The sequence below is a fragment of the Nymphalis io genome, chromosome 7, assembly GCF_905147045.1.
Source record: "Nymphalis io chromosome 7, ilAglIoxx1.1, whole genome shotgun sequence".
Classification (NCBI taxonomy): Eukaryota; Metazoa; Arthropoda; class Insecta; order Lepidoptera; family Nymphalidae; genus Nymphalis; species Nymphalis io.
The window spans coordinates 12239654-12265933 of record NC_065894.1 but is presented as its reverse complement, the minus strand read 5'-3'; the positions used below and the strand labels follow the sequence as shown (position 1 = coordinate 12265933).

General features: G+C 33.0%; 1 protein-coding gene across 1 annotated transcript; it reads left to right on the top strand.

Moving 5' to 3' along the window:
- Nucleotides 1-7373: 7373 nt before the first annotated feature.
- On the top strand, nt 7374-24353 carry LOC126769431 (uncharacterized). Its single transcript, XM_050488218.1, has 17 exons — nt 7374-7470; nt 13529-13686; nt 13911-14071; nt 14808-15184; nt 15529-15749; nt 15903-16005; nt 17178-17305; nt 17772-18059; nt 18916-19077; nt 19335-19463; nt 19551-20035; nt 20450-20633; nt 21011-21206; nt 21394-22160; nt 22568-22760; nt 23090-23203; nt 24136-24353. The coding sequence occupies exons 1-17, from the start codon at nt 7428-7430 to the stop codon at nt 24204-24206; spliced, it is 3780 nt and encodes a 1259-aa protein (XP_050344175.1). The 5' UTR covers nt 7374-7427; the 3' UTR covers nt 24207-24353.
- The last annotated feature ends 1927 nt before the right edge of the window (nt 24354-26280 follow it).

Below are 26280 nucleotides of genomic sequence, written 5' to 3'. Positions count from 1 at the left end.
AATTATCCCCAATATATCCAGCGTAAGGCATCACATGAGGCTCCAGAATGTCCGTTATGTAAGTTTCAGCATTAACAGCACGATTACGGAAAAAACCAGCTCTGTGCGTCCCGTCAAAGAAATACCTCCCCAAAACATTGTAGAGCCTCCACCAAATCGGACTGTTTCTCGAATGCAACACTGAGAGAAGCGTTCTCCTGGCCTTCGCATGACGTTACGTCGTCCATCAGAGCCTACTAGAGACATTCGGCTTTCATCACTGAACAATACTGTCTCCCATTGGTCCAGTGTCCAATCGACGTGCTGCCTAGCAAATTGTAGTCTTGCTTGTCGATGGGATGCTGTGAGTTTTGGTCCTGTTGCTGGCTTGTGAGGGGTTAAGTTTTGCTCTCGAAGTCTTCTTCTTACAGTATTTTCACTCACAGACACTCCACGACTTTCTCGGAGTCTACCTTGAACGTCAACAGCCGAAAGATGTCGGTTTCTTAAAGACGTCAAACCAATAAAACGGTCATCGGTCGGGTTCGTGACACGCCCCCTGCCAGATCCTGGTCTCCGGCGATACTCCCCAGTCTCCAAGTAGCGTTTGTACGCTCTTCGCACCCCTGAACGACTTAATTTTAGTGTTCTAGCCACATTTCGCTGACTTAACCCCTCATGAATAAGAGCTATGACTTGAGCAGCTGCTGCTTCAGTAGTATCGATTTTTTATGTTTAAACTTATTAAAATTATTGTTTCAACAAAGTTTCATACACTTAATCAATAATAAACATCGAACCGAGATGACTCCGCGTTAAGAACTGGAAATAAACTAACCATGCACTTTGTGCACAAAGTAACGTTTTCTTATCAATACTTTAAAAATATTCCAAATATCCTCAATAACACTTACAACTCCTCCAAATCAATATCAAGTGGGTAATAAAATGTTAAATGTATGTCCCATAAGTAAAACAATCCACCTAGGTCGTCGCATAGTTAAGATAACAACTTTGTAAGTAAAAAAATACGGGTGGGTCGATTTTTTTGGCGGCCAGTGTATATTATTTATCTTTGTAATCACAAATGCGAAAAATTTCACCTTGTCAAATTGAAGAGTACATTTTGTTGCCTTTAGATAAGTTAAATATCTGTTATTTATACAGTTGTCTTGTTGTGTTTTCTGAGTAGTATTAAGTGGTAACTAATGGTTTGTTGATACAGCCGTCTTCAAAACAAGGCATTAAAAAATTTCTAGATATGTATATTTTGTCATTGGTCCGACCCGAGGTTTGTACCTAGGACTTCAATTCTGTAGCTTCTACACTAGTTACTCTAACGAGTCATTGTCTAGTACATGTAGTACGTAGTATATAAATAGGTATGAGAGATGCTTGCTTATAAAAAATAATGTATACCTAAGTATACTCAGATAACAAAGATAAGAAATTATTTGATAAAGTATTTAAAAATAAATTTGAGGATTGCATATCTGATATACAGAAAATTATATAATAACAAAACAAACATCTGTAATCACAAGAAATAAAAAATATAATTATATTTGTCAGAATTTATTTATGTACTTAATTTATAATGTGTAAAATGAAAAGTAATGCTATAAAGTAGCTATAAAGCTAAGCTTTTATGTCTGTACTAATAATTCCTCCATACTTCTATGCAAGGGCCGTGGATGCGTGAGGTGGTGTTCTCACGTGTCCTGTTTCAGATGGCCCTAGGAGGATTACAGTTGGGCTTTCGCTGCCATATGCACTAGCGAGGTGTCCGGCAGGTGAGATTACTCTCGCCCCCTGAGGAGACACGCCGCGCTGAGCGGCACACATCACAGGAAAGCAGCGGATGCGTATGTAAATATGTCAACGATCCTGCCTCTCCAATCTGTGTTGAGGACAGCGATCACGGGTGGGGTAAAAAAGAAGAAATCGTTTTGCTATATGTATAACTAACCTATATAGATAAATATTGTAGTTCAGTTCATACATTCAGCATTAAGCGAATCGATCTCTCCGCTGCCCCACAACTCGAGGCGTTTTTTCTCACTTGTTAATTTAAGCACCTTTTTTTAACGCTGGAAAAACGCGCCACTGTTCCCGTGGGGGAAACGTGGTAACGTAGGTGGGGTGGGGCTCGCCGGTGTTCAAGGCGTTGACTGCGCCCTGAACATCGGAATACCCACAAAAAAACCAGCGGTACCCTTTCCGTCTTATCGATGAGCGCCACGGGATCGCTTTCGCATGCTGCTGTGACGCTCAAGTTTGCAATGGTCTCCACGAGAAAGTACAGTTGTATTTCAAATATAAAAAGAAGAAATGAAATCATATTGAATTCAGCGTTTAACATATAACATTAGTTTAGAAGAATGGGGTAAATGCTAAACTATGAATAAATATAATTTTTTAATAGGAAAGCGGACGTGCGCGTGTGCCACCTGATAATAAATGGTCACTATAGCCCATAAAAATTTACGTCATGGGAAATATTAATTATTCCTAACATCGTCAATGCGCCACCAACCTAAAGAACTAAGATGATATGTCTCTTGTGCCTGTAGTTACACTGGCTCACTTACACACACAAAAATACGAAGTATTGCTGTTTGGCGTTAGAATATGTAATGGATGGGTGATACACTGACGGGCATGCAAAAGCCCTACCTACCACGACAATACTATTCATTTAATATCAATATAAAATGCAACTTTGCCGCTATGCAAAGTGAAGTGTCAAGTGATGGACTTATTAATGTTAACCCGCAACTATTCCGGTATGTGTGACGGGTCTCCCCGACCGGTGTTACAAGAACATGTTGATCTACATTCTCTCAATAACACAATACTTACATAAGTACGTGTTGCTTGTCTATCACGCATTTGTAATTCAAGCCGAACTTAAGACTTGAAATCTTTGTTCTGATATCGATGACTGTCGTTGTTAATAATAATATACTGATTTCCTTTTTTATGTGGCTTAAATTATATAATCAATGAAATTGAGCAATAAAGTTAAATAGAAATAAAATATTTTTATAATAAATAATGCATATTATACAATACCGGATTAAAAGTAGCCTGTCCTTTCTTAGTGTTCAAGCTTGCTTCATAGCAAATTTCATCAAATTCGGCTCAGTGGCTTAGTCATGAAAGCGTAACAGACAAACAGAGTGACTGTCGAATTTTTTATACACATTAGTACGATAATTAAATTTAAGTTTTCTAATTTAATTTTTGTAAACAAAATCAAATCCAATAACAACGAAGACGAATATAAAGGTAACGTGCTTACAAAAAAAAAGTATAATAAACATTTTAATACCATTAAATTTCTGACACAAAGGTTCCTGAAGAGATTGCTGTAAGCGATAGGGCGTCGCACGCTTTTAAGATATTGTTTTTTTTTACTGTTGTCCGAGTGTGAAATATTTTTCTAAAATAACGTTAGAAAATTGAAAATAATATGTGTGTATTTCAGGCCATCTGATTGTAAGTGGGTTGGTACTGCAATAAATATATCCTTTGGTTTTTTTTTTTTATAAAATAGGAAGGCTGACAGTCAGATGGGCCACCTGATGCTAAATCGTCACCATCGCCCATAGACATTAGCGCTGTAGGAATGGATAATAAACCATTCTTTACATGGTCAATACGCCACCAACTTTGGGAACTAAGATATAATGTCCCTTGTAGTTTCACTGGCTCACTTACCCTTTAAACTGGAACACAATAATACTACTTATTGCTGTTTGGTGGTTTAATATCTTAGACTTATAAATAGGGCTTGCTCACCAAGTAAATCTTCGTGCCTTATTTATTACTTATTCATACAAACCGGATAATACAATATTGATAAATGGCTATAGATTTGCTTTGTGGATAAATTAAAAAATAGCTTGTTTTAATTATTTTAATTGACATAAAGTTTTGCGTGTCTGTTATATAATTATCATTTTGTCCGGCGGTCTGTTATACTACGAGGGCGTGTAGAGGGTTACCTTTTTTACATATTATAAAAAGAAAGTAGTACATATATTAAAATATTCAAATACCATTAATGCTTGGGCGTGTAACTATGTATTAAAAAACTTAAGAAACTAGTTTCATCTGGTTATATTATTAACCGATTTACACTGGACTAAAATTCTAAGCGTGAATTCGAAATTCAAATTGCACTAACATTTGTTTTTAAATTTATGTCTTTTTATCCAGTGGGTAACTTAATACAGCCAAAGATTCAGTCGGTGGTTGTATTTTCAAGAAACTTATTGGATACGGAGTGACAGATATATTAGAGGATACTGACGATTCTGATTATTGTCTTAAGGGGTGAGACCGTTAGAAAGCTATAAATAATGTTTGCATCATGGAAATTATATGTCAGTTTTGATTAATAAATAAATATTCCAATCATCACTGACATTTTCTTTTAGTTTATCAATAACGTAATTTAAACAACCAGGATTATATTATTATAAATGCAACCTATAATTATTTTAAAATTGAGTTTTTGATTTGTTCCTAGAGAGTAGATATCTAAATAAGTTTCTAGACTTTACAACATTCCAGCTCAATAAAGAAGTCAAAATAAAAAAATAAAAACATCCGAGGATATAGCTCTGCACAAAGAAAATGTTAGCTACAAAATTAGACTCAGGTAGAAGGCTATGTTGGATCAGTCGGCAATACTACAATGATATGTGTTTTTGCCTGTTTATTAAAAACATAATAATATGGGCAGATAAAAAAAACTAATCAAAACAGTAGAAAAGATACGGCAAAGTGACTGAGTTATGATTGTTTGTATAAAAACAGGTTTCAAGGTGACTTGGGCAAATATGTATACACTTCTTAAAATAAACTTACACAGTTTTGTTTCAATACATTTGAATTCGATCAAACCAGTTTTAAGGCACTGTTACAAGTGAAACAGTCACGGTCAAGCTACGTGCAACTGATCTTGTTTAATATTTAAGCCTCGCACTTCAAAATTATTTCCCGTCCTTATATATTTATATGTCCTTATCCAGGACCAAAGCTATCACAATTAGATAATTTCAATTTAGACGTTTACTCGTAACAATACAACAAACAGACATGCTGAGCTGCCTTCATATTTATAGAATAATTAGGTTAATTGAATTCAGTACATTAGAAAGGTTTCTAATAGTAAATATATTTAAATTAAAATATGTAATGTAAGTAAGTTAAAATAATTTAAGAACACTAAATCGCTAAACACTTTCTCAATTGTAGAATGATACATATTTAAAACTAACTAATTCCTTGCGTAAAGTCGATATATAAAAATAAAATAGCCGCCACTGGAGGTCCAGCGAGGCGAGACATATAAATTGATGATAATTGAACGAATTTATAATTAAATAAAACCAATTAATACATATGGAGGAAATTGATAAATACTGTATGTTATAAAGTTATAAAATATATAATTTAACAATGGAAAAACTACTAACTGACTTATCACGAGGTCGAAGAAACTAAATTTCCGTTTGACCTGAAATTTAGCACAGTTGCTCCTTTCGCGACCTAGATGCCGATTAAAAATTTATACAAATTCTATCCAAAATAAAATTATCATCATCTGAAATTTGGAACATAAGTTTTCAACTAAAATAAAAAAGCAACGAAGTACATAGTATACGCGCCTCGTACCTAAGGGTAGACAGGGATAAGCTCGGCACGTTTGCCGGCATGGCATACGATCCGGCCTTCTCCTTTGGTCGTTTAATTTAGTAAGGCAGATTACTTGACATTAATGGTTACTGCCGCTGCTTAACGCCATAGCGTACTGTTATAACCTTTTTTTTATAACGCTGGAAAAACGCATTAGTCGTTTCCCCCACGGGAACAGATTGGGGGGGGGGTTTGTGGGGCTCGCCGGTGTCTAATGCGCCGAGTGCGCCCCGAACATCGGCATACCCAAAAACCCAGGGGTACCCTTTCCGTCTTAACGAGGAGCGCCACGGGATCGCTTGCGCATGCTACCGTGACACTCTGAGTACAGTTATAAACTTCCTTAATAAACGGAATACAGAACGTAAAAATAAAATTATTCTTATCAGTTGATAGTTCTTGAGTTTACTACGTACACACTGCAATATAGATACAGCTTAATACGTCGCAAGACAATTAAGCGTAGCATTTAAATAAATATTTATAGTGAGATATATTCTTGATCCTTTTTTGATATGATTGTAAATAATGCAAGAATTATATTATATATAATATATAATGCAATAAGGGAAAAGATTTTAGACGAAAAAAAAGTATTTATAAATTAAATTTAGAACAAGCCAACCCTGGAAACAACCTGCATGTGTCCAATTTCATTGAAATTCAGCTACTTATGTATTCCACCTGCTCCAGTGCGGGTTGCATTGGAGCAGCGAGGTGGAATAAGCTTCATACCTTCTCCTCAAGGAGAGGCCTTAACCCAGCACTGTGACATTCACAGGCTGGTACTGTTAACGTTGGACAAAGAACTCCGCTTGAGGATAACTTGTGAAAAATAAATCAATGCAAAAATATAAAACATAACTAAAAACTTTTAATTATTGTAACATAAAGCAATGAAGTATACGCGTCAGACCCACATAAGGGTGGAGAGAAAACGGCATAAGATAGCGTCATGCCGTTTCTCGTCACGGCATAAAGTAGGTTTCCTAACAAGGAACGTCATATACAATTATTAATTGTCTGTTTATTTTTTATATGCGTCAATACGGATTTGTGCCTAATGTTATTTATTAATGCATACGAATAAATTTTATAACAAAAAATAATATCCTAACAATATTATGTAAATACCAATTGAATAAAAAAAAAAACTATTTAAGTTATATTGTTTTATAGGTATATACACGTCCCACACGTGTGATGTTATGCCGCTCTTATTAGAGTAAAAAAACGGCATTGCAATATGTAATTAAGAACCAGTTCTTTTAGTAATTTATTGATTACTAAAATAATTACTTCGCCAACAATTTGAGCTAATATTTTCGGCAAGTTGGCAAATGTCAATGCGCATTAATGTTGGTACGTCATTTGATTGAAATTTTGATAATAAAAGCGAAATTTAAATAATCGAAATCGGTCGACAGGGTTCGATGTTGCAGGAAAACATCGGGTGGAAGCCTGCATATGTCGGACTAGGACAGCTTAGTGAAATAAGCTCCAAGTCTTCTCCATCACAGACGAGAAGTGGGATATTTACAAACGCTTGCGCCATTATTGATAAAAAATAATAATAAATTCTACAACAGCTTAAATGTTTTAATAACGTTACCGTCGGACTTTTACTTTTTTTGGGTTACTGCATTTTGCCGTTGGCTTCGTCGTCGTGTACGGTGATTGACGCGAGCAATTTTAAAGAAACTTATTCAGTCCGTCGGCTTATCACTCGCACCGCGGTCATGGATAGAATCAAGTTTCAAGTAAACGGGATCCAGTGTTCGGGTATGGAATTTAAAATATTATTTTGCACGAAATATTTTTTTAACATAATTTTGACCGAAAAATAAATCTTCTAAAATAACATATTTTTTAGAAATATCTCGGAACGATAAACAGGAAAATGAGTTTTTGATGTTCAATTTTACGAGTAACATTCGTCAGCGTGTGTCTTAGATTTAACATGAATTTCGATTTTATTATTTCATATTATAATATTATATTGTGTTTTGTATTTAAGCGAGTAAACATTAGACGTAATTTTATTATAATGATCTTTGATCCTTTCAATCGTTGGAAACTTTATTTTTCTATATATGAAATATATTATGTAATGTTTGTTTTCATGATAAATGAAAATAAAAATGATTTTATTAATATTAAATAAATATTTAGTAGTTTACATTTTGTGTGACTTTTGAGTTATGAGGGTATACGTGAAACATTAATTATTCGTAATGTACTAACGTGAGTCGCATTTTTAATTTAATTTTGTGTCTTTAGTTGTTAAGTCAATATAAAAATGCGGTTAGTGATGAGAAATTCTATTAATTCTAATTCTATAATCCGGTACCTACATATTGTACACCGTATATCGTGACTGAATCTGTTTATTCAAGTGTGAACGTGGAATAATATTGTAAAGGGTATTATTAGTAAATACCTTTCGTATGTACCAATATAAACAAGTGTACTTTACATTATTTACATGACAATAACTGACATTGAGGACTCATGTAAGTACCAGCTGTTGCCCGCGGCTTCGCTAGCGCTTGAGTGTCAGTTAAGGATAAATGATTGTTTTGAAGTATGTGATTTTAAAGTAAGAAGTATGTAATGTCATTCTGGTTGGAAAAGAGTATATTAAGGTTTTTTTTTACTTAGATTGATGATTATTCTTTTAATAATCATCAGTGAACTTACTGTGAATTCCTGTAATTTCACTTAAAATATTTTATAGTTACTTAAATGGCTTAAAGAAAAATGTATTTTATACATGTCTTCCGATTTACAATTCTATTGCTTAAATAACCCGGCATCAATCGACGCCGTTGGATATAGTTAATACTGTAAATGAGCAAGCGTACCAAAATATTTTTTTTATTCTGTCAAACTCAAATTAAACAAAACTATATTTCAAATCAATAATCAAAGCACTTCTTTGTAAGCTGTGGTAGGGCTTTGTGCAAGCCCGTCTGGGTAGGTAGCATCTAACATTCTACCGCTAATATACTTAGTACGGTTACGTTCCGGTTTGAAGCATGAGTAAGTCAGTGTAACAGGCACAAGTGACATAACATATTTGATCCGAGCTAGCTCTCCGAGTAAAAGAGCTCACTCTGGAGCATGCAACATAAAAACTTTCCATGTGATAACAGTTCTTTTTTGTTCAGACTTTTTGTTGTCATGGAGAAGCACACTGTAAGTGGGAACTATATGTATTCTTTGAAATTCGAATGAATATTCTCATGGATCCATGAATGGTGTTCTTGGAAGGAAAACTACCTAGGAGGGTCCTTAAGGGTCAGTGCGAGGTAAAGCGAAGTCGAGATTACCTGACAATAATAGAAATACGTTTTCTTTATACATTGCACTACCACAGTAAAGTATGTATAAAAATATTATTTGCATCTCCCTAGGAGATATTGATATTAAGACATTATGTATTTTGCATTTCGTTATTTTCCCCCAAAATAATGTATTTAAAGTTTATATATAAATGTATATAAAGTATGTTTACAAAAATAAAATAATGGCTACCCGTTTGCGTGGTATTTCTAAGCCTGAAATACATTTTACGAGTATAAACCTTAGTAGTTTTTTAGCTGCTATCAGTATGTTAAATTTTGTATAGTTATTTAAATGGCTAAATAAATTAAAAAGAAAAACTTTTTTATTAAATTTGATATTTATGGGTGAAATTCTTTTCATAGTATCAACTGGTAAAATTTCAAGTTTCTAACCCCTATGGTTTAGGCTAGGCTCTGCGTCGATGAGTCAGTCAGGACAAATCATATGTGTATAGATAACAACAAAAATAAGTATGTTTAACATATTTAATTTAATTTAGTTTGTTCCAATTAATATATATATATATATACAAAATTGTAATTAATATATACAAATATAAATATTAATAAACTGTTGTTTTGTTGTTAAATTGTTGCTGATTTTCTCTATTATGTTTTACTATAATATTACACTTTTTTCTCCTAGATTATATTTCAATATTGTTCAAATTAATATTTAATTAATTTCAATTAAAATTATCATCGACACTAGGTACAATAAATTTCAAATTTAATTCAATTTAATTATCATACATTATTTATTGTTATCATAATATGTTTTTTATTAATGATTAGAAAATGTTATTAATGTTATATATTGGTCACTCAGTTAATACAAAATTAATAAAAAGCATGCCGTAATTACCTATAATTAAAAATGCAATTAATCTTGCTTAGCCTAAATTATATATATAAATTATATGTTTGTTGTGTTGTTGTAACTTTTGTTGGTAATTTGATATTAAATAAATAAATAAATAAACAATACTGTACTTCTTCACTCATATTAGAAATTAATAATGAAAGAAAGAGTGAAATCAGTGATCGCTTAGCATGTTTAAAATAAGGGCGTTAATGTTCATATAACTGTCTACTACAAACTATAGCAGCAGTAGCAATGTCGATTTTTAATCATTCCGATTTTAAGCGTTGTGAGTTATTAAACTAAATCCAAAATAGATATATACTTTATTCAAGTATACTCATATGATTTATAATGTAATGCGCCAATAGCACAATAGTTTATTAGCAATGTGAAAGTCGCTGGTTCGATCACGGCCCCTTGAGCTATTGTCGTTCCCCTTACACAAGCTGTACGCCTGATTGAAGGGATATATTTTAGTTAAAAAAAAACGGGCATTGCTATTATTCTTTAACACAAAGTTACTAGCGGTTCGTAATGTAGATTCTATTGAGAAAATCTACAAGAAACACCTTGGTTACTACTGCGACAAATAATACATAGCTAATTACGTACAAATGAATTATTATTTATCTTGCGTGGAAGTTAACTAATGGTAAAAAGTTTACATAAGATAAGAACTGTTGCTTGAGATTAATTATTACTAAAGGAATACGTAACTTATGGTGATATACGATTATGATGCGTGTTTTCTTGTAATGTTTTAGTTATTACGGTCAAAGTCGCATATCACATCGTTGTCTGCGGTGAGTTTGTTTGTACGGAATAGTCTAACAAACCGTAGAAAACGATTATGAAATATTAGTAAAGGATAATAAATATAATAATAATTATAAATATTTAAAATAAAAAAATATTCTTGTTTTTTTTTTTTTTATTCGCCGGGAGGGCAAATGACTGTACTCCACCTGATGGTAAGTGGTAGTAGAGTCCAAACGCGACGACGGCCAGTACAGATGAGAAAAACGTTTATAAGGTATATAAGCACTTTTTCATCTTGATTAAACTATATTAAATAATCTAGTGTTTGCCCGCGGCTTCGCCCACATGTTACGTTAGTCTATGTCTACTCGGGGTTGAAGCTTGCTTCCTAGCAATTTTTATTAAAATCGGTTCAGTGTTCTAGCTGTGAAAGCGTAACTAGCATACGCGCAATAGCGTATCATCGTAAGTTGCTTTACGACATTTTACAATGAAATACACGTAAGGTACTGAGTAAGTTCACACGGAACACTAATCACGGAGCACTACTGTTGTAGAATTTGAGGCTGCGTGGTTAATAACCCGCATTTATTTCCCCTTTCACTACACACAGAAATGATAAAGATCAAACAATCACCATATTGAACGTGTTCCAACCGAAAAGGTTGCTTATTAGCATGTACTAAGTGTCGTTGTGATTTTTTTTTTATTTATGTATTAAGTATTAATGATATCTTAAGATGAAAATTAAATCTTCTAATTAAATTTCATTTTAGTAATATGATAACAAGGTGTGGTAGCTCTATTTTTGTCGAAATCTCTGGTACTCGGTGTTGAGGAAATACAAGTGGTTTTCTATTAATTCACTGCGCAGCAGCGAGACGTTTACGAAAAGTTATTTTAAATTTAGAAGAATTATAAAAATATACACTTGATTTAACAATTATATAATACAAATATAGTAATCTCTTTAACTACTGGTCCAAATTGTAAAGTGTAAACAAGCATTTTTTATATTTACAGTTTAAATTTAACATAAGATTTAAATGTATTGATTGCATTTAAAATTTACGCGGAATTCAATTTTAAAATGAAAACAGCATTTTACTATACTGGAAGTAAATGCAGAATTGTGAGATTTCGTATCATTTATTTATATAAATCGATTATTTAAATAACGTTGTCTTCCGAAAGTCTGGGGTCACGTTACAAGCAAACAAACTCAATGCAGAGACTAAACTATTAAGGGTAGGATTATTTCTCTCTCTAAGCTGAAATAGTTTATTCTGTACGCGTGTAAGTATATAAGTCGAGATGGCCCAGTGGTAAGAACGCGTGAATCTTAACCGATGAACGTGGGTTCAAACCCGGGCAAGCACCTCTGAATTTACATGTGCTTAATTTCTGTTTATAATTCATCTCGTGCTTTTCGGTGAAGGAAAACATCGTGAGGAAACCTGCATGTGTCTAATTTCATCGAAATTCTGCCACATGTGTATTCCACCAACCCGCACTGGAGCAGCGTGGTGGAATAAGCTCCAAACCTTCTCCTCAAAAAGGGAGAGGAGGCCTTAGCCCAGCAGTGGGACATTTACAGGCGGTTACTGTACGCGTGTCTTCACAAATGATCGCGGATCAAATTAAGGCTGCTCGTGAAAACATCATAAGGAAATTTATGTTTCCTATACGATGATTGGTAACAATTTCAAGGCATAAGGCTAACAGTTCGAGGCATTGACCAAACGTTATAATAATAAAATTACATAAAAGTAGTACGATTGTTTTACATATAACGGAGACGGGTAAACGGTCAAAAAATATAATTAATTCTTTACACAATCACCGCACTGGGAATTTAAGGTCTTACTTTGCGTCAATCGTCTTTTAAACCGGTATTTATTACCTGATGAATGATACCCACTTGGTGGTAGATCTTTGTGCTTTTGTGCATGTGTATAGGCAGTGGTGGCAGTGTTGCCAATCTGAATATTTTAAATAAATAGAAAATTAAGTATATACAAAAACTAAATAAGTAATATCATGGATAGTTTGAAAGAATACAGGTATTCTCCACGTTATTCTAAAAACGTCACAAAAGTCTAAAACGAGTTTGGCCAGTTTCTCCAGCAACGTGCACTGTATTTTAAATCCTTATTTATTTTAATATAGCCAAACAACGGCCATGTAACAATCAAAAAAAGTAGACAGTGCATTGACCTTTTGTGTGCATACTTTTTGAATTTCATAATGTAGTTTCTTAAGTCGAGATCCCGCTATTAATTTTATTAAATGTTTTTAATTCTTTTTATTTTAAGATTACTTGTGAAGGATATGATAGGTCATATTTTTTGCAACCTAAGTAAGGTTGCAAAAAACCGGTTTTAAAATTGAATTGAATAAGTAATTATTCAATTCTTTCGCCAGTTCTTCTCATGTCTGAGGTGTTTTCTCTTCGAAGCCCGTGGTAATTTCTTTGAAGATCAATAAGTAAATGAAATGCTTCTATGTGTGTCTTCTATTTTCTAATGTCACATCCATTATGAAGGAAAGTGAAAAACGACAAATAAGGTGGTACATCAACTGTCAAATCAATTATGAAAGAAAGTGAGAGACACGCATCCATTAGTAAGGCTTAAAATTAATAAATTGAATCTACAATAAAAATGGTCGATTAAAAGAAATGAAAACAACAATATTGAAACAAAATGAGTAAACAATAAAATAAATAAAATATTACAAATACAGTAACTATAATTTCACATTACAAAGTAATGTGATGTAACCTCAACACTGGTTGTTAGTCAATTGGGAGCCAGATGATGAACTAGATTTTACTTTTTTAGATTTATTTTTTAAATATTTGTTTTAGTGGGGTCTGAGGTTAGCTCCACCACAAGTCTCCTGGACTACCTTCGTAATACGTTAGAACTGCGGGGCACGAAGTACTTGTGCTTGGAAGCTGGCTGCGGAGCTTGCATTGTTACTGCAAAGAAGGGCCTTGGGGAAGCTCCACAGGGTGTTAATTCGGTAAGTTACTACCTATTATTATACTATTTCTCTTATAGTTTGTAGTCACCACCGCCCATAGACATTGGCGCTGTAAGAAATAATAACCGTTCCTCACATCGCCATTGCACCACCAACTTATAACATAATGCTTTTTAACGAAATTAAATTTGATTTTAGCTTATTAGATCGTCGTAGAGTGTTGCAGATTCTCACAAAAACTTAATATTGATTTTTGAATATAGTGCATGGTGTCAGTGACGTCATGTCAAGATTGGGATATTACGACTATCGAGAAAATTGGTAATCGTCTGGAAGGTTATCACCCGGTGCAGAAAACCCTTGCCGAACATAATGGAACACAATGTGGATACTGTTCTCCGGGATGGGTCATGGCGATGTATAGGTAACTAACTAACTAAACATTAAATGGAATATATTTGTCACGCAACGACAGCTGTTTTTGTATTCTGTAAAAACGAACACGAAATTCGACTGAAAGTGTTATGCAGCTGATCTATTTAACATTGATGAACTTAATTTATTGTTATAGCTATTCACGTTTATAGTTTTATTTAAGTAAAATTGAAACTGGTCGCTAAATATTTCATAAATACCTATAATATATTAAAAGCGAGATGGCCTAGTGGTTAGAACGCGTGAATCTTAACCGATGATCGTGGGTTCAAGCCCGGGCAAGCACCACTGAATATTCATGTGCTTAATTTGTATTTATTCTCGTGCTTGACGGTGAAAGAAAACATCGTGAGAAAACCTGCATGTGTCTAATTTCATTGAAATTCTGCCACATGTGTATTCTACCAACCCGCATTAGAGCAGCGTGGTGGAATTAGTTCCAAACCTCCTCCTCAAAATGGAGAGGAGGCCTTAGCCCAGCAGTAGGACATTAACAGGCTGTTACTGTTACTATAGCTTGCGTATACGTAAGACGTATGTATATCTGTTTAAGTATGTACAAATTATGTATTCAAAACAGATATTATTTTCTTATTTACTTATGTATTTACATCTCATTTAAGTATTACATTGCATTAATTAATACTGTGTTAGTGTAAACATTGGAAGTGTAGCTACCGCAGCTACGTCAAGTCGAGAGATTTTAGTTGGTATTCTTGTTTCAGCCTTTTGAAAACTAAAAGAATGACAATGCTTGAAATTGAACAATCTTTGGGTAGCAATATCTGCAGATGTACAGGATATAGGCCAATCCTAGAAGCCTTCAAGAAATTCGCCTCAGATGCTCCCAATCCACAAATACTCCCAGATATTGAAGATTTAAAAATATGCGATAAAACTGGTGAAGTTTGCATAACAAGAAATTGTGAAGACAGCGATTGGTGTTTTGTTTCTGGAAATGTTACGCAGAGCGGAGTGAAATGTATTAAATTATGTGATGACAGATACTGGTTCAGGGTTGAGACATTATCAGATATATTTGTTATATGGCATGCAAATGGCGTCCATTCATATATGTTGGTTGCCGGTAACACAGGGAAAGGTAAAAGATATTTGAAAGTGCTAAGTGGTATCAATAAAAAAGAGTAACTACTCTCTATGCTATATTCCAATGGGAGGAAGAGTAAATATAAACGAAGCGTCGATTTACATACCTTTAATATACTTTGGACTGTAAATAGTTCTTGTTAACAATAATATATCTTTATTTATAATAAAACACTATTCTACGTTACTAAATCTACTCAATTATGTCTTCGAAGCTCAGATAGCAAAGCTGACATTCAAGACAATATTTTTCCGCAAATCCATAATGAATATTATAGATTATTCTAGATGTCGACCAATGATTAAACACAAACAGTTTAATAGGAATATAATTTTCAGGTGCCTTCCCAATATTAGAATATCCTAAAATACTTATAGATATATCAGGAGTATCAGAACTAAAGGGATTTAACATTGATCAGAATCTGATTATTGGAGCTGGAAATACGCTCACCGATGTTATGAGTATTTTTACGGCCATGTGTACACATGAGTATTTTGATTATCTAAAAATTCTCAACGATCACATAAAGCTGGTTGCTCACATACCAGTTAGAAATGTAAGTTGTTAAATGTAATATTTTTCGAAATTCTATTTTTTTGATAGTTTTATCGTTGACCTCTTGCCATTGATGACAGCTTCACAAAGCAGGTGCAGTTTATTTTTAATCAAAACAGGTGACACGAACGTACTAATGGGAGATTTGTTTCAGTTGGGAACTGTAGCTGGGAATTTAATCTTGAAGAATCAACATCATGAATTTCAGTCAGATATTTATCTTCTCCTTGAAACAGTTGGTGCACAAGTAACTATTCGTAAGTGACCTGTATAAGTTCTTAGATAATTCGAGAGGTGTTATGTATTAAGATAAAATTTATTACTTGGATCAAAATAATATTTAATTTAATAAAATACAAACCGACTATAAGAATTTGCCTGCGTTGACTTATATAAAAATTTACGATACCTAAGCAATAGCTTTCGAGTTGGTGTTTATACCTAAATAGATTTGCCTTGCCTACTTTGCAAAAACAGAAACAACCTATACGTATCTTATTCCACTCTAAATTGCGGATATTTTTTCGTTTCTATAAGATTTTCCTCGATATCTAATTTTAACAATATGAAAATAATTATAATCGATTCATACTGACGTTAAAATAATATGATTAGCCACCAAGTTACGACTATTTCATTGTTACCTAATATTCACTATATATTCATTTTGAAATTTTTAATACTTTTGTTTAACTTAAAGTTTTACAAGAAAATACCATTCAAAAAATGTTCCCTCGACTCAAGTGAAACGAAACTTCAGTATAGAAGTCAAAGCAATTGTATAATTAAAACTTTATATTCTATAACCATTATATACAGTTTTTTTAATGTATAATTTATGAAATGACGTACATCGCAAATGACTTGCAGGTAACTTATGTCATAATTTATATTAATATATGCTAAGAATTAAAAATGATATCATACACAATACTATAAAAATATACACGAAATATACAAAATGATTTATGATATAAGTGGCATTTTTTATTCTAAAAATGTCATGATAACAGTACAGTAACAGCCTGTTAATGTCCCACTGCTGGGCTAAGGCCTCATCTCCCTTTTGAGGAGAAGGTTTGGAGCTTATTCCATTGTCATGATAAATTTAATTGTTAATATATATGTTTCTATAGTACCCTTAATTATAATTTAAATTTGTATAATTTACATTTGAATTATGAGAAAATAAAATATAACCTAGATTTTGCTATTAAAATAACGAATTACTTAATACACGAAGCGTAAATGATGTTCATTTTAAAAACAAAACAATACAAAACATTGTAAAGCATGGTAGGTACCTAACTTCATAAAAAAAATAAGCATAATATCAAAACAAAATAATATGATTCGAAGGTCAAATATGCGACGAAAAAGGTACGATTAATCGCGTTAAAATAATTCCAAAAAAATATCATATTTTCAGTATCAGCTCCAGGGTTCAGTAAGATATTAACGATGCAGGATTTCCTGAATGAAGATATGACTGGGAAGATAATATTAAACATTCTCTTGCCCCCTTTAAATGCTGCTCACAAAATCACCACGTTTAAGGTGAGTGATTAATAGGGAAATATACAATAACAATGTCTGTAACCATGCGCTTATCAATATTATATATATATCTATATAATGTTGATAAGCACATGATTTTGTTGTAATATATCATTAAATATTTTGTAATGATATTTTGAACGATAACAAATTTTCAATTTAATACAAATAAGCAGTAACACCGTTAAGCCATTTGGCTTAACGGTGTTACATGAATCTTAACCGAAGATTGCGGGTCCGAACCTGGGCAAGCATTACTGAGTTTCCATGTTTATAATTCATCTCTTGCTCAGCGGTGTAAGATCGTAAGAAAACCTACATCAGACAAAAATCTGCCTCACGTGTATCTACAAACCCGCATTGGTAAACGTAACCAAATCTATCCCTTAAAAGGAGAGGAAGCTTTAGCTTTAGTTTTAGTTTTTTTAGGCTATTACTTTAATTCAATCATTTTTTTTAATAAAAGATAATGCCGAGATCTCAGAATGCGCACGCCATCGTCAATGCCGGTTTTAATTACAAATTGAATGAAGCTGGTGTTGTGGTGGATAGTAGGATAGTCTATGGAGGTCTTTCCCCCGTGTTCACGAGAGCTTGGAAAACTGAAGCGTATCTTCGTGGTAAGGCGTTGTTCAAAAACGAAACATTGCAAGCCGCTTTGAAGGTGTTGAATGGAGAGCTCGTTGTCACTGAAGAACTACCAGAGCCTCCAGTCGAGTACAGAAGGCAAATAGCTTTGTCTTTGTTTTATAAGGTAAGTTGAATATATATTTAATTTTAATATTATAAAACTAATATGATTTTTTTCTTATTTTATATGATTGCGTCCCGAGCCGAATAAGTAAAAAATAGAATATTTAGAACATAAATGAATGCAGACAAGTAATAATAACTAATCAAAGTAAGCTAAAAAATTGAAGTAAAAAAACCCAGAAATAATGAGCAGCATTGTTTTAATTTAGACAATGAGTAAGATATTGTCATTAAAGCAAAAGGAGCGACACAATTTAGACAGAGCATTGCTTTCGGAAGAAGCATCCGTCTGATATCTAAGAGCAAAGATAACTAAGTATTTATAGGAATAAATGTCATAGTGATAAACTAAAGAAATACAAGTTAATTGAAAATAGTTTACAATAAAAAATAATAAAAGAAAAGTTTTTTTTTTGCTTTTTGCCAATGCCACAGGACAATCTTTTAGACGGCGTGTTTTTGCTATAAATTTGTATTGTGTATTTTGATCTTTTTGTTATTTTAACTTTGTATACTATAAAAATGTCTGTTAACAATAAATAATAATAATAATAATTAATCTGTTTGCCTTCCTTGTAGGACAAAATAAGTAACTATTTTTTTTCTAACGAATCCAGTAATATTTATTCTAGCTACATAATACCTAGGTACAGATAAGTAATAATTTTTGCTTAAAATGAATGGTTGAGAACAATAATTAGTGATAAGTACTTAGACTATAAATATCATATGATAGAGTTGGCATAATTTCTCTTTTTTAAAATTTTCTTTTGTTTTACTTTCAGAACCATGACCGTGCTGAATGCTTGCAAGCATTGTTTTTAGACAATAGATTTTTATATTATAATTGGTTTCAGGGTCTTCTTTCATTATGTCCGCTAAAGACACTACATCCTCGGTACTATTCTGGAGCCGTCAAGATACACGAAACGAGGCCGGTGTCGGACGGCAAACAAATATTTACAACTAATCCTACAATTTGGCCTTTGAATAAACCATTCCCGAAACTTGACGCTTTAGTAAGTAAATTATATTTTAGTATATTGAATAATTATTTATATACATTCATAAAATAAATATTACATGAAAAGTGTTTAAGCGCAATCTTATTTATAAAATTCAATAAGATCAGTATTAGACCACATTTTTCTATATATATAAATATTCGATACGTAATTATATATCTATCGAATTTTCTTGCATGAATCTGGACAAATAAACAAACTAAACTTGTATTTTAAAATTATCAGTTTAATTTGTATTTAAAAATTTTTAGATTCAATGCGCAGGTGAGTCTAAATATACGGAAGACTTGCCATCTCTTCCTGGAGAAGTTTATGCTGTATTCGTTCTATCCACAGTAGCTCGTGGTAAAATTGACAGTATCGACGCAAGTAAAGCTTTGGTAAGATTTCAGATAAGTTTCGACATATAAAATAAATAATATTTTATTACCTTATCGTCTAGCTATAAAACATATTCAACTTCGCAGAGAGAAAATGGAGTTATTGCCTTCTATTCTGTTGCTGATATACCCGGTCAAAATACTTTTACTCCTCCCTACAGCATATTTTTTCCACTAAACGAAGAATTGCTTTGTGATGGAGAGGTTAAGTTCTTCAATCAACCGATTGGTATTATTGTTGCTGAATCGCAAAAGATAGCTGAAAAGGCAGCTACACTTGTTGAAGTTAAATACAGTAATGTGAAATCACCACAGATTGACATACGTGAATCTATAACTAACCCAGCAAAAGTCAGCTTAGCAGGATCTTTCGAAGCTACGAAAGTGGGTACTGACGTTTTTAAAATAATAAAAGGTGAAAATACCATTTATGGCCAATACAATTTTACTATGGAAACTCTGGTGTGTGTTACACATCCCACTGAAGAAGGATTACTAGTATATGCTGCAAGTCAGTACATAGATCAGGTACATCGCACTGTTTCCAGACTATTAAATTTGGAGCAGAACAGGTATATATACGAACTGTGAAAACTATTTTCATGTTTTAATTTTTTTTTAAATTAATTTTTCTTTTTCAAAGAAATAAAGTAATTCGATGTATCTTGACTTAAAACTGACCGTTTACTAACGCGTTTGTCCAGTAGCCAGTAACTTGCTTATAAAGCTACAAATCATGGATGACCTGGCTTAAAATGCCGGGTCGGGCAAATAAGTCTTTGGGTTTGCTGTTCGTACGGAGTAAGGAAGTGTTACAGTTCCACAAATCTGTGCTACTAAGTACTAGTCTTACTAAGGTTCTGTCAGGTCACCGTCTTATCAGATAAAGAGATCGAGAATAAAAAGTGGCTTGCACAAAGTCCTACTATTAATTTTCTATAAGCCAATTATTTTGTAGGGTAATTGTATTATATTTTCCTTTTAAGGGTTGATGTGTTCGTGCGACGTATCGGCGGTGGCTTTGGCTACAAAATATCTCGATCCTCACAAATATGTGGAGCGTGCAGTCTTGTGGCGTTCAAACTCAATAGACCTTGTCGATTTATTCAGCCTCTTACACATAACATGAGGGCTATAGGTAAAAGATCACCATGTACTTCTAACTTTGAGGTAAGGTATTATATGAATATCATAAAAAAAATTGCATAAACATTGACAATGCTCAGTTTTCAAGTCTTAATTACGTTTATCGATTTTAACTATCGATTTAAATTTAACTGTGTTCATTTTAATGATTGTTTAAATAGTAAACCAAAATATCCACGTTGTAGCTTATACAGTAAAATAACGAAGATAATTTTATTTTACGGATGTTTTCGTGTCATGGACGATTTTAAATTGCTTAATAGGCTTATTATAAATGCAGAATGTCTATAGACCTTTTTGAAAGAGTGCTCTCTTATTTTCCAATCATCGCCAGCCACTAGATAAACACTACAGAAATATAATAGTTGAAAATAAATAAAACATATTTTTATTTTTCACAGATGGGCGTCAACATGAAAGGAGAAATTCAATATATAAATCATGAGTTGTACGATGATAATGGTTACATTACTAATGAGCCTCTAGTGACTCTCGGCATCGAATTATATTCAAATGTATATAAAAGTGAGGCGTGGAATCATAAATCATATAACACTGTGACTGATACACCTTCAAACAGTTGGGTTCGTTCTCCCGGTAAGAAGATCATTATTAAATATATAATGCACTAGGAGTATATAATATATACATATATATTATATATATAATATATAATATATAATATATAATATATAATATATAATATATATATATATATATTTGTATATAATCGCCATATATTTAAGATAAAACAATAAAATACTTTATTCTTCGTATACCACAGGGTCTTTAGAACATGTAGCGATGGCCGAAAACATAATGGAACGGATAGCTTATGAATTAAATTTAGACCCGTTAGAGGTTCGTCTATCAAATTTAGATCTCGTAAAACATAGTTCTATTCAAGAAATGTTAGAAACATTAAAAAGTGAGTCACAGTATGACGAGAGAAAAGTTGCAGTAAAGAAATTTAATTCAGAGAATAGATGGAAAAAACGTGGCTTAAACTATTCTTTTCTACGATGGTCTCCAGTGGGTCCCATGTACTTTGATGTGACATTGACAGTATTTAGAGACGATGCCACCGTTGCTATCACTCATGGAGGAGTTGAAATGGGTCAAGGTATTAACACAAAGGCTATTCAGATATGCGCATATTTTCTAAAAATACCCGTGGAAAAAGTTGTAATCAAGCCAAATGAGACCATGACAACTCCCAATAGTTTCCCTTCAGCGGGCAGTATAACTTCTCATAATGTTGGTATTGGAGTACAAAGGTGCTGCGAACAACTACTAGCAAGACTTGAACCAGTTCGAACTCAATTAGACAATCCAACCTGGGAGGTGTTGATACAGAAGGCATTTGAAATGGATATAGATTTACAAGTGCATGGCTTTGTTAATTCAAAGGATGTACAAACGTATGAGATATACGGAATAACTTTGGCTGAAGTTGAAATAGATGTTCTAACTGGAGAATGGGAAATAATAAGAGTCGATTTAATAGAAGATGTCGGACGAAGTGTAAACCCTGAACTAGATGTTGGTCAAGTGAGTGATTTTAATATACGAGTATTTTTTATAGTTTTTCACTTATTTTTCAATAAGAAAACATAACATTTTCGATAACAAAACTTTGTTCTAAGCAAGTATGTTACCATCAATGCTTTATACAATATTGCAGTTTAAAAGATGACTGACAATATAAATTTAAAATTATTCAGATCCATAAAGATCAATCCAACATACTATGTAAATGCGGTTTGTGCGTCTTGCAGCGATAGTAGACAATGAGACTATGAACAAGAGTGGTCTCTTTGCTCTATGTATATATTTTGTAATTAGAAATATAAGTAAACTTCATAAATAAAATGTTGTTTCAACAAGTTCGTTGTATTTTGCTTAATTAATAAATTAGTTAACAGAATGTCTGAGCTATGAAATTCATCTTTGTACAGGTTGAGGGTGCTTTTATTTATGGGGTTGGTTATTGGACATCGGAACGATTGGTGTACGATCGAAGCAACGGGGAACTACTTACGAATCGTACTTGGGATTACTGGGTACCCCAAGCTAGGGACATACCACAAGACTTCAGGATATACTTCAGGAAAGGTTCATTCAGCACTGAAGTCATTCTTGGTGCCAAAGGTGAGCCTTTCATAACTTGAAACATAGATTATATGTTTTCTGAACTACCGAATAATCAAGCGTAATCTCGAATGTAAATCAAACTATTATTTAGTATTAGTAGGCATAATTACTTTTGAATCGTCATGTTGCAGCACCAGGTTTAACAAACCGAGTCTCAGTGTGCTCATTACAGTTAGTTAATGTCATTTTAATTGAACACACGTTGTGTAAGGTTATTATTTGAATAATTATTAAAACAAGCTAGCTATTTAACTTGCAGTTACTCTATATTATCTATTAATGATTGTTTTTTTTTTTAAATTAAGATAGTATTTTTTTATTTATAGCGACCGGTGAGCCTGCAACCTGTATGGGAATAGTCATTGCTTTCGCAATGCGATCGGCTATGGCAGCTGCTCGAGAAGAATCTGGAATACCTAAAACACAATGGTTCCAAATAGGTACAACATTTCTTCATAAATTGTCAAAAAATATATAAAAATAAGACCTTTTATAAAAACCGTTATTATTTTTATAATGGTATAACATTAAAATACTGAATTTATCTCTTTGGTAAATAAATACCTAAGGGATCTTGGTAACAAAAATGTCATGCTTATAACTAGAATTTTTCGCAACTAGAGAGGATAATGCAATTACTTTATTCGTCTTGGATTAATGTATTATATAAATATACAGTATTTGTTTTTTTTTTCAACAAGGTTATTTTGGGGAGATTATAAATTACAGTAAATAAAAGCAGACAAAATATATTTCTATTAGGGAATCGGATCGCACCAGATATGATTAAATTAAAGGACTCTTTATGAAAACGTTTTTGGTGTATTTCCTTAAGTCAGAGTTGAAAAAATACACTATGTACCATACTAAATATACTAAATTTACATAAAGAATACCTAAAGGTACGCGTATTCAAAGTTATGAACTAAAGTTTCTCCAAGCAACAAATACAATAAAAAGATGTTTTTTGTCAAAAATAATTGTTATCATATTTGCATCAGTTTTTTTTTTTTTTTTTTATAGAATAGGAAGGTGTACGAGCATATGGGCCACCTGATGGTAAGTGGTCACCAAACGCCCTTAGACAATTGGCATTGTAAGAAATGTCAACCATCGCTTATAGCCAATGCGCCATCAACCTTGGTAACTATGATGTTATGTATCTTGTGCCTGTAATTACACTGGCTCAGTCACCCTTCAAACCGTAACACAACAATATCAAGTTTTGCTGTTTTGCGGTAGAATATCTGATGAGTGGGTGGTACCTACCCAGACGAGCTTGCACAACGCCCTACCACCAGTGGCCCGCTAAGTATTGTGAGACTACGGAGTTACAGATAGATATAATAATTAATAAGTAATTAATTTTCAGATGGCCCCTACACCGTCGACAAGATCGCCTACTTCTGTAAGAATAAGCTAGAAGATTTTAAATTTAATTAATATATAATGATACACGAGCGAGTGCTTGAAGGAGAAAAAAAAATAGAGATTAGTATCGTTGTTGATTATTCATATGTTAAGTTATTTCAGTTCAAAACTATTAATAATAAACTGCACAGTTATTTTTAATAAAAAAATTGTTCTCGAGTTATTTTTTTGTGAAAAAACTGTTTTGTCATTACTTATGTCTCTTGTTATTTTAATGTCATCATGTTTCAGATTAAAATACGCCTTTTCATATTTCGTAGTTTTAACAGTTTCAAATGAATTTAAATAATATACGAGCAGTTAAAGTTTTTTTACGAAGTTAATGAAACTGTTTTTTTTTTCTAGTGATTTATATTATCTATAAAGATTTACCTTAAGTTACCTTTGTGTTTGTTAGTATTTTACCTGTCGGCTTATAAAGCTTATGAGGCTGCAAGTCTTGAGGTCCTGACTTCGAATTCTGGGTCGCGGTAGTAAAAAGTTACTTCTCAAGGGCGTTATGTAACTTTCAAATGGGAATATATTTTCTTTGTCCAATAAAATATTGTTACATCACCTGAATAATAAATTAGAGAGGCGTGTCATAAATGTCTTACGTTAGTCATTTTGTAATCCCTTGCGACCTATCTTCAAAACTGACCCGACACCTCGTGCCGCGGTTCCAAAGGTCCGGTGCTGAATATTCATAAGCTGGATAAATAAATTCACATCTACTGTCAGCAACGCTTCACGCTGAATACTTGGATTTATTCCACCTGAATACATCGTAACTGTTATCTAGAGCTTTCCGTGTTTTGTTATTTATTTAAGACCATTTTTTTAACAAAGTCGCGTTAAAATCTCTAACAATAAAAGCCTTTAAATTTTCGATTACTGGGAAAGGCTTTCTGTAACGAAAAATACTTGTTACTTATTGAATCACAACTAGTTTGTAACGAATCATCTTAAAATACGAGGCTCATCAAACCTTTGGTCGGTCCCAAAAAGTTTTTGTATTTTTATTATTAGCAGTTTGGCAGTTACGTGGTCTAGCGTCTGAACTCTGCCTTACCTTATATTTGTCACACCACTGGATTTTAGAAGTGAGAATAGGGAGTGCACCCGTGTTCGCGCACGCATTTTTGCACCTTGATATCTCCTACGTTGATTATTTTTTTTTTTTTTTTTTTTTTTTTATAGAATAGGAAGGCGGACGAGCATATGGGCCACCTGATGGTAAGTGGTCACCAACGCTCTTAGACATTGGCATTGTAAGAAATGTCAACCATCGCTTACATATCCAATGCGCCACCAACCTTGGGAACTAAGATTTTATATCCCTTGTGCCTGTAATTACACTGGCTCACTCACCCTTCAAACCGGAACACAACAATATCAAGTATTGCTGTTTTGCGGTAGAATATCTGATGATTAGTGTTAAGCCATAAAAAATGAACTAAATTTTTGTTTAAAAAAAAGTTTCTTAATCACGCTTATGTTTGTTTCATCCTGATATATACAGGATTTCAACTTTTTAAATATATAGTTGACATTTTTGAAACGTTTCACTTTATCGCAATTACCACGAAGTGGTAACTATTGTCAACCGGAAGTACAGAAGTGGAAGTTTCTTTATTTACCCTTGAAATTGATGGCCATGACTGTTATCAGTGATCAGGTCATCATATAAATGTAGAATCTTAAAAGTTACTGCAGATTTTTATGGTGTTTTTTGTCACCACTCAGTACTAGAGAAATTATAAATTTAAGACGAGTTATACGAGACGAGACGAGAGTAGACGAGAAACTCAGTTACCCGTGCCTGGTCCTTTAAATAACATCCTTGTAGCATATATGCTCAGAGTTTTTTTGGGGTCAAAAAATTGTTATATACAATAAATCTAGGTATTATGGAATAAACACCCCTTTATTTAATCATCTAAGGATGCTTACGATCAAATTGACCACCTGTTGCTAAGTCACGTTCGCCCATTAACGCTGTAGGTGCTGTAAGAAATATAAATAACTTCTTTCAGCGTTATAGATTACCATCTGTGGGAAATGCCCAATTATAAAAGGAACACAACAAAATAAATTAATGATATAT

What these genes read in the sequence shown, in the direction of transcription:
- LOC126769431 (XM_050488218.1), top strand. Translation starts at nt 7,428, where the DNA reads ATGGATAGAATCAAGTTTCAAGTAAACGGGATCCAGTGTTCGG. An exon ending in CTCACATACCAGTTAGAAAT is followed by an intron (nt 15,750 to 15,902) that starts GTAAGTTGTTAA and finishes GATTTGTTTCAG; the next exon opens with TTGGGAACTGTAGCTGGGAA. An exon ending in CATGTACTTCTAACTTTGAG is followed by an intron (nt 20,634 to 21,010) that starts GTAAGGTATTAT and finishes TATTTTTCACAG; the next exon opens with ATGGGCGTCAACATGAAAGG.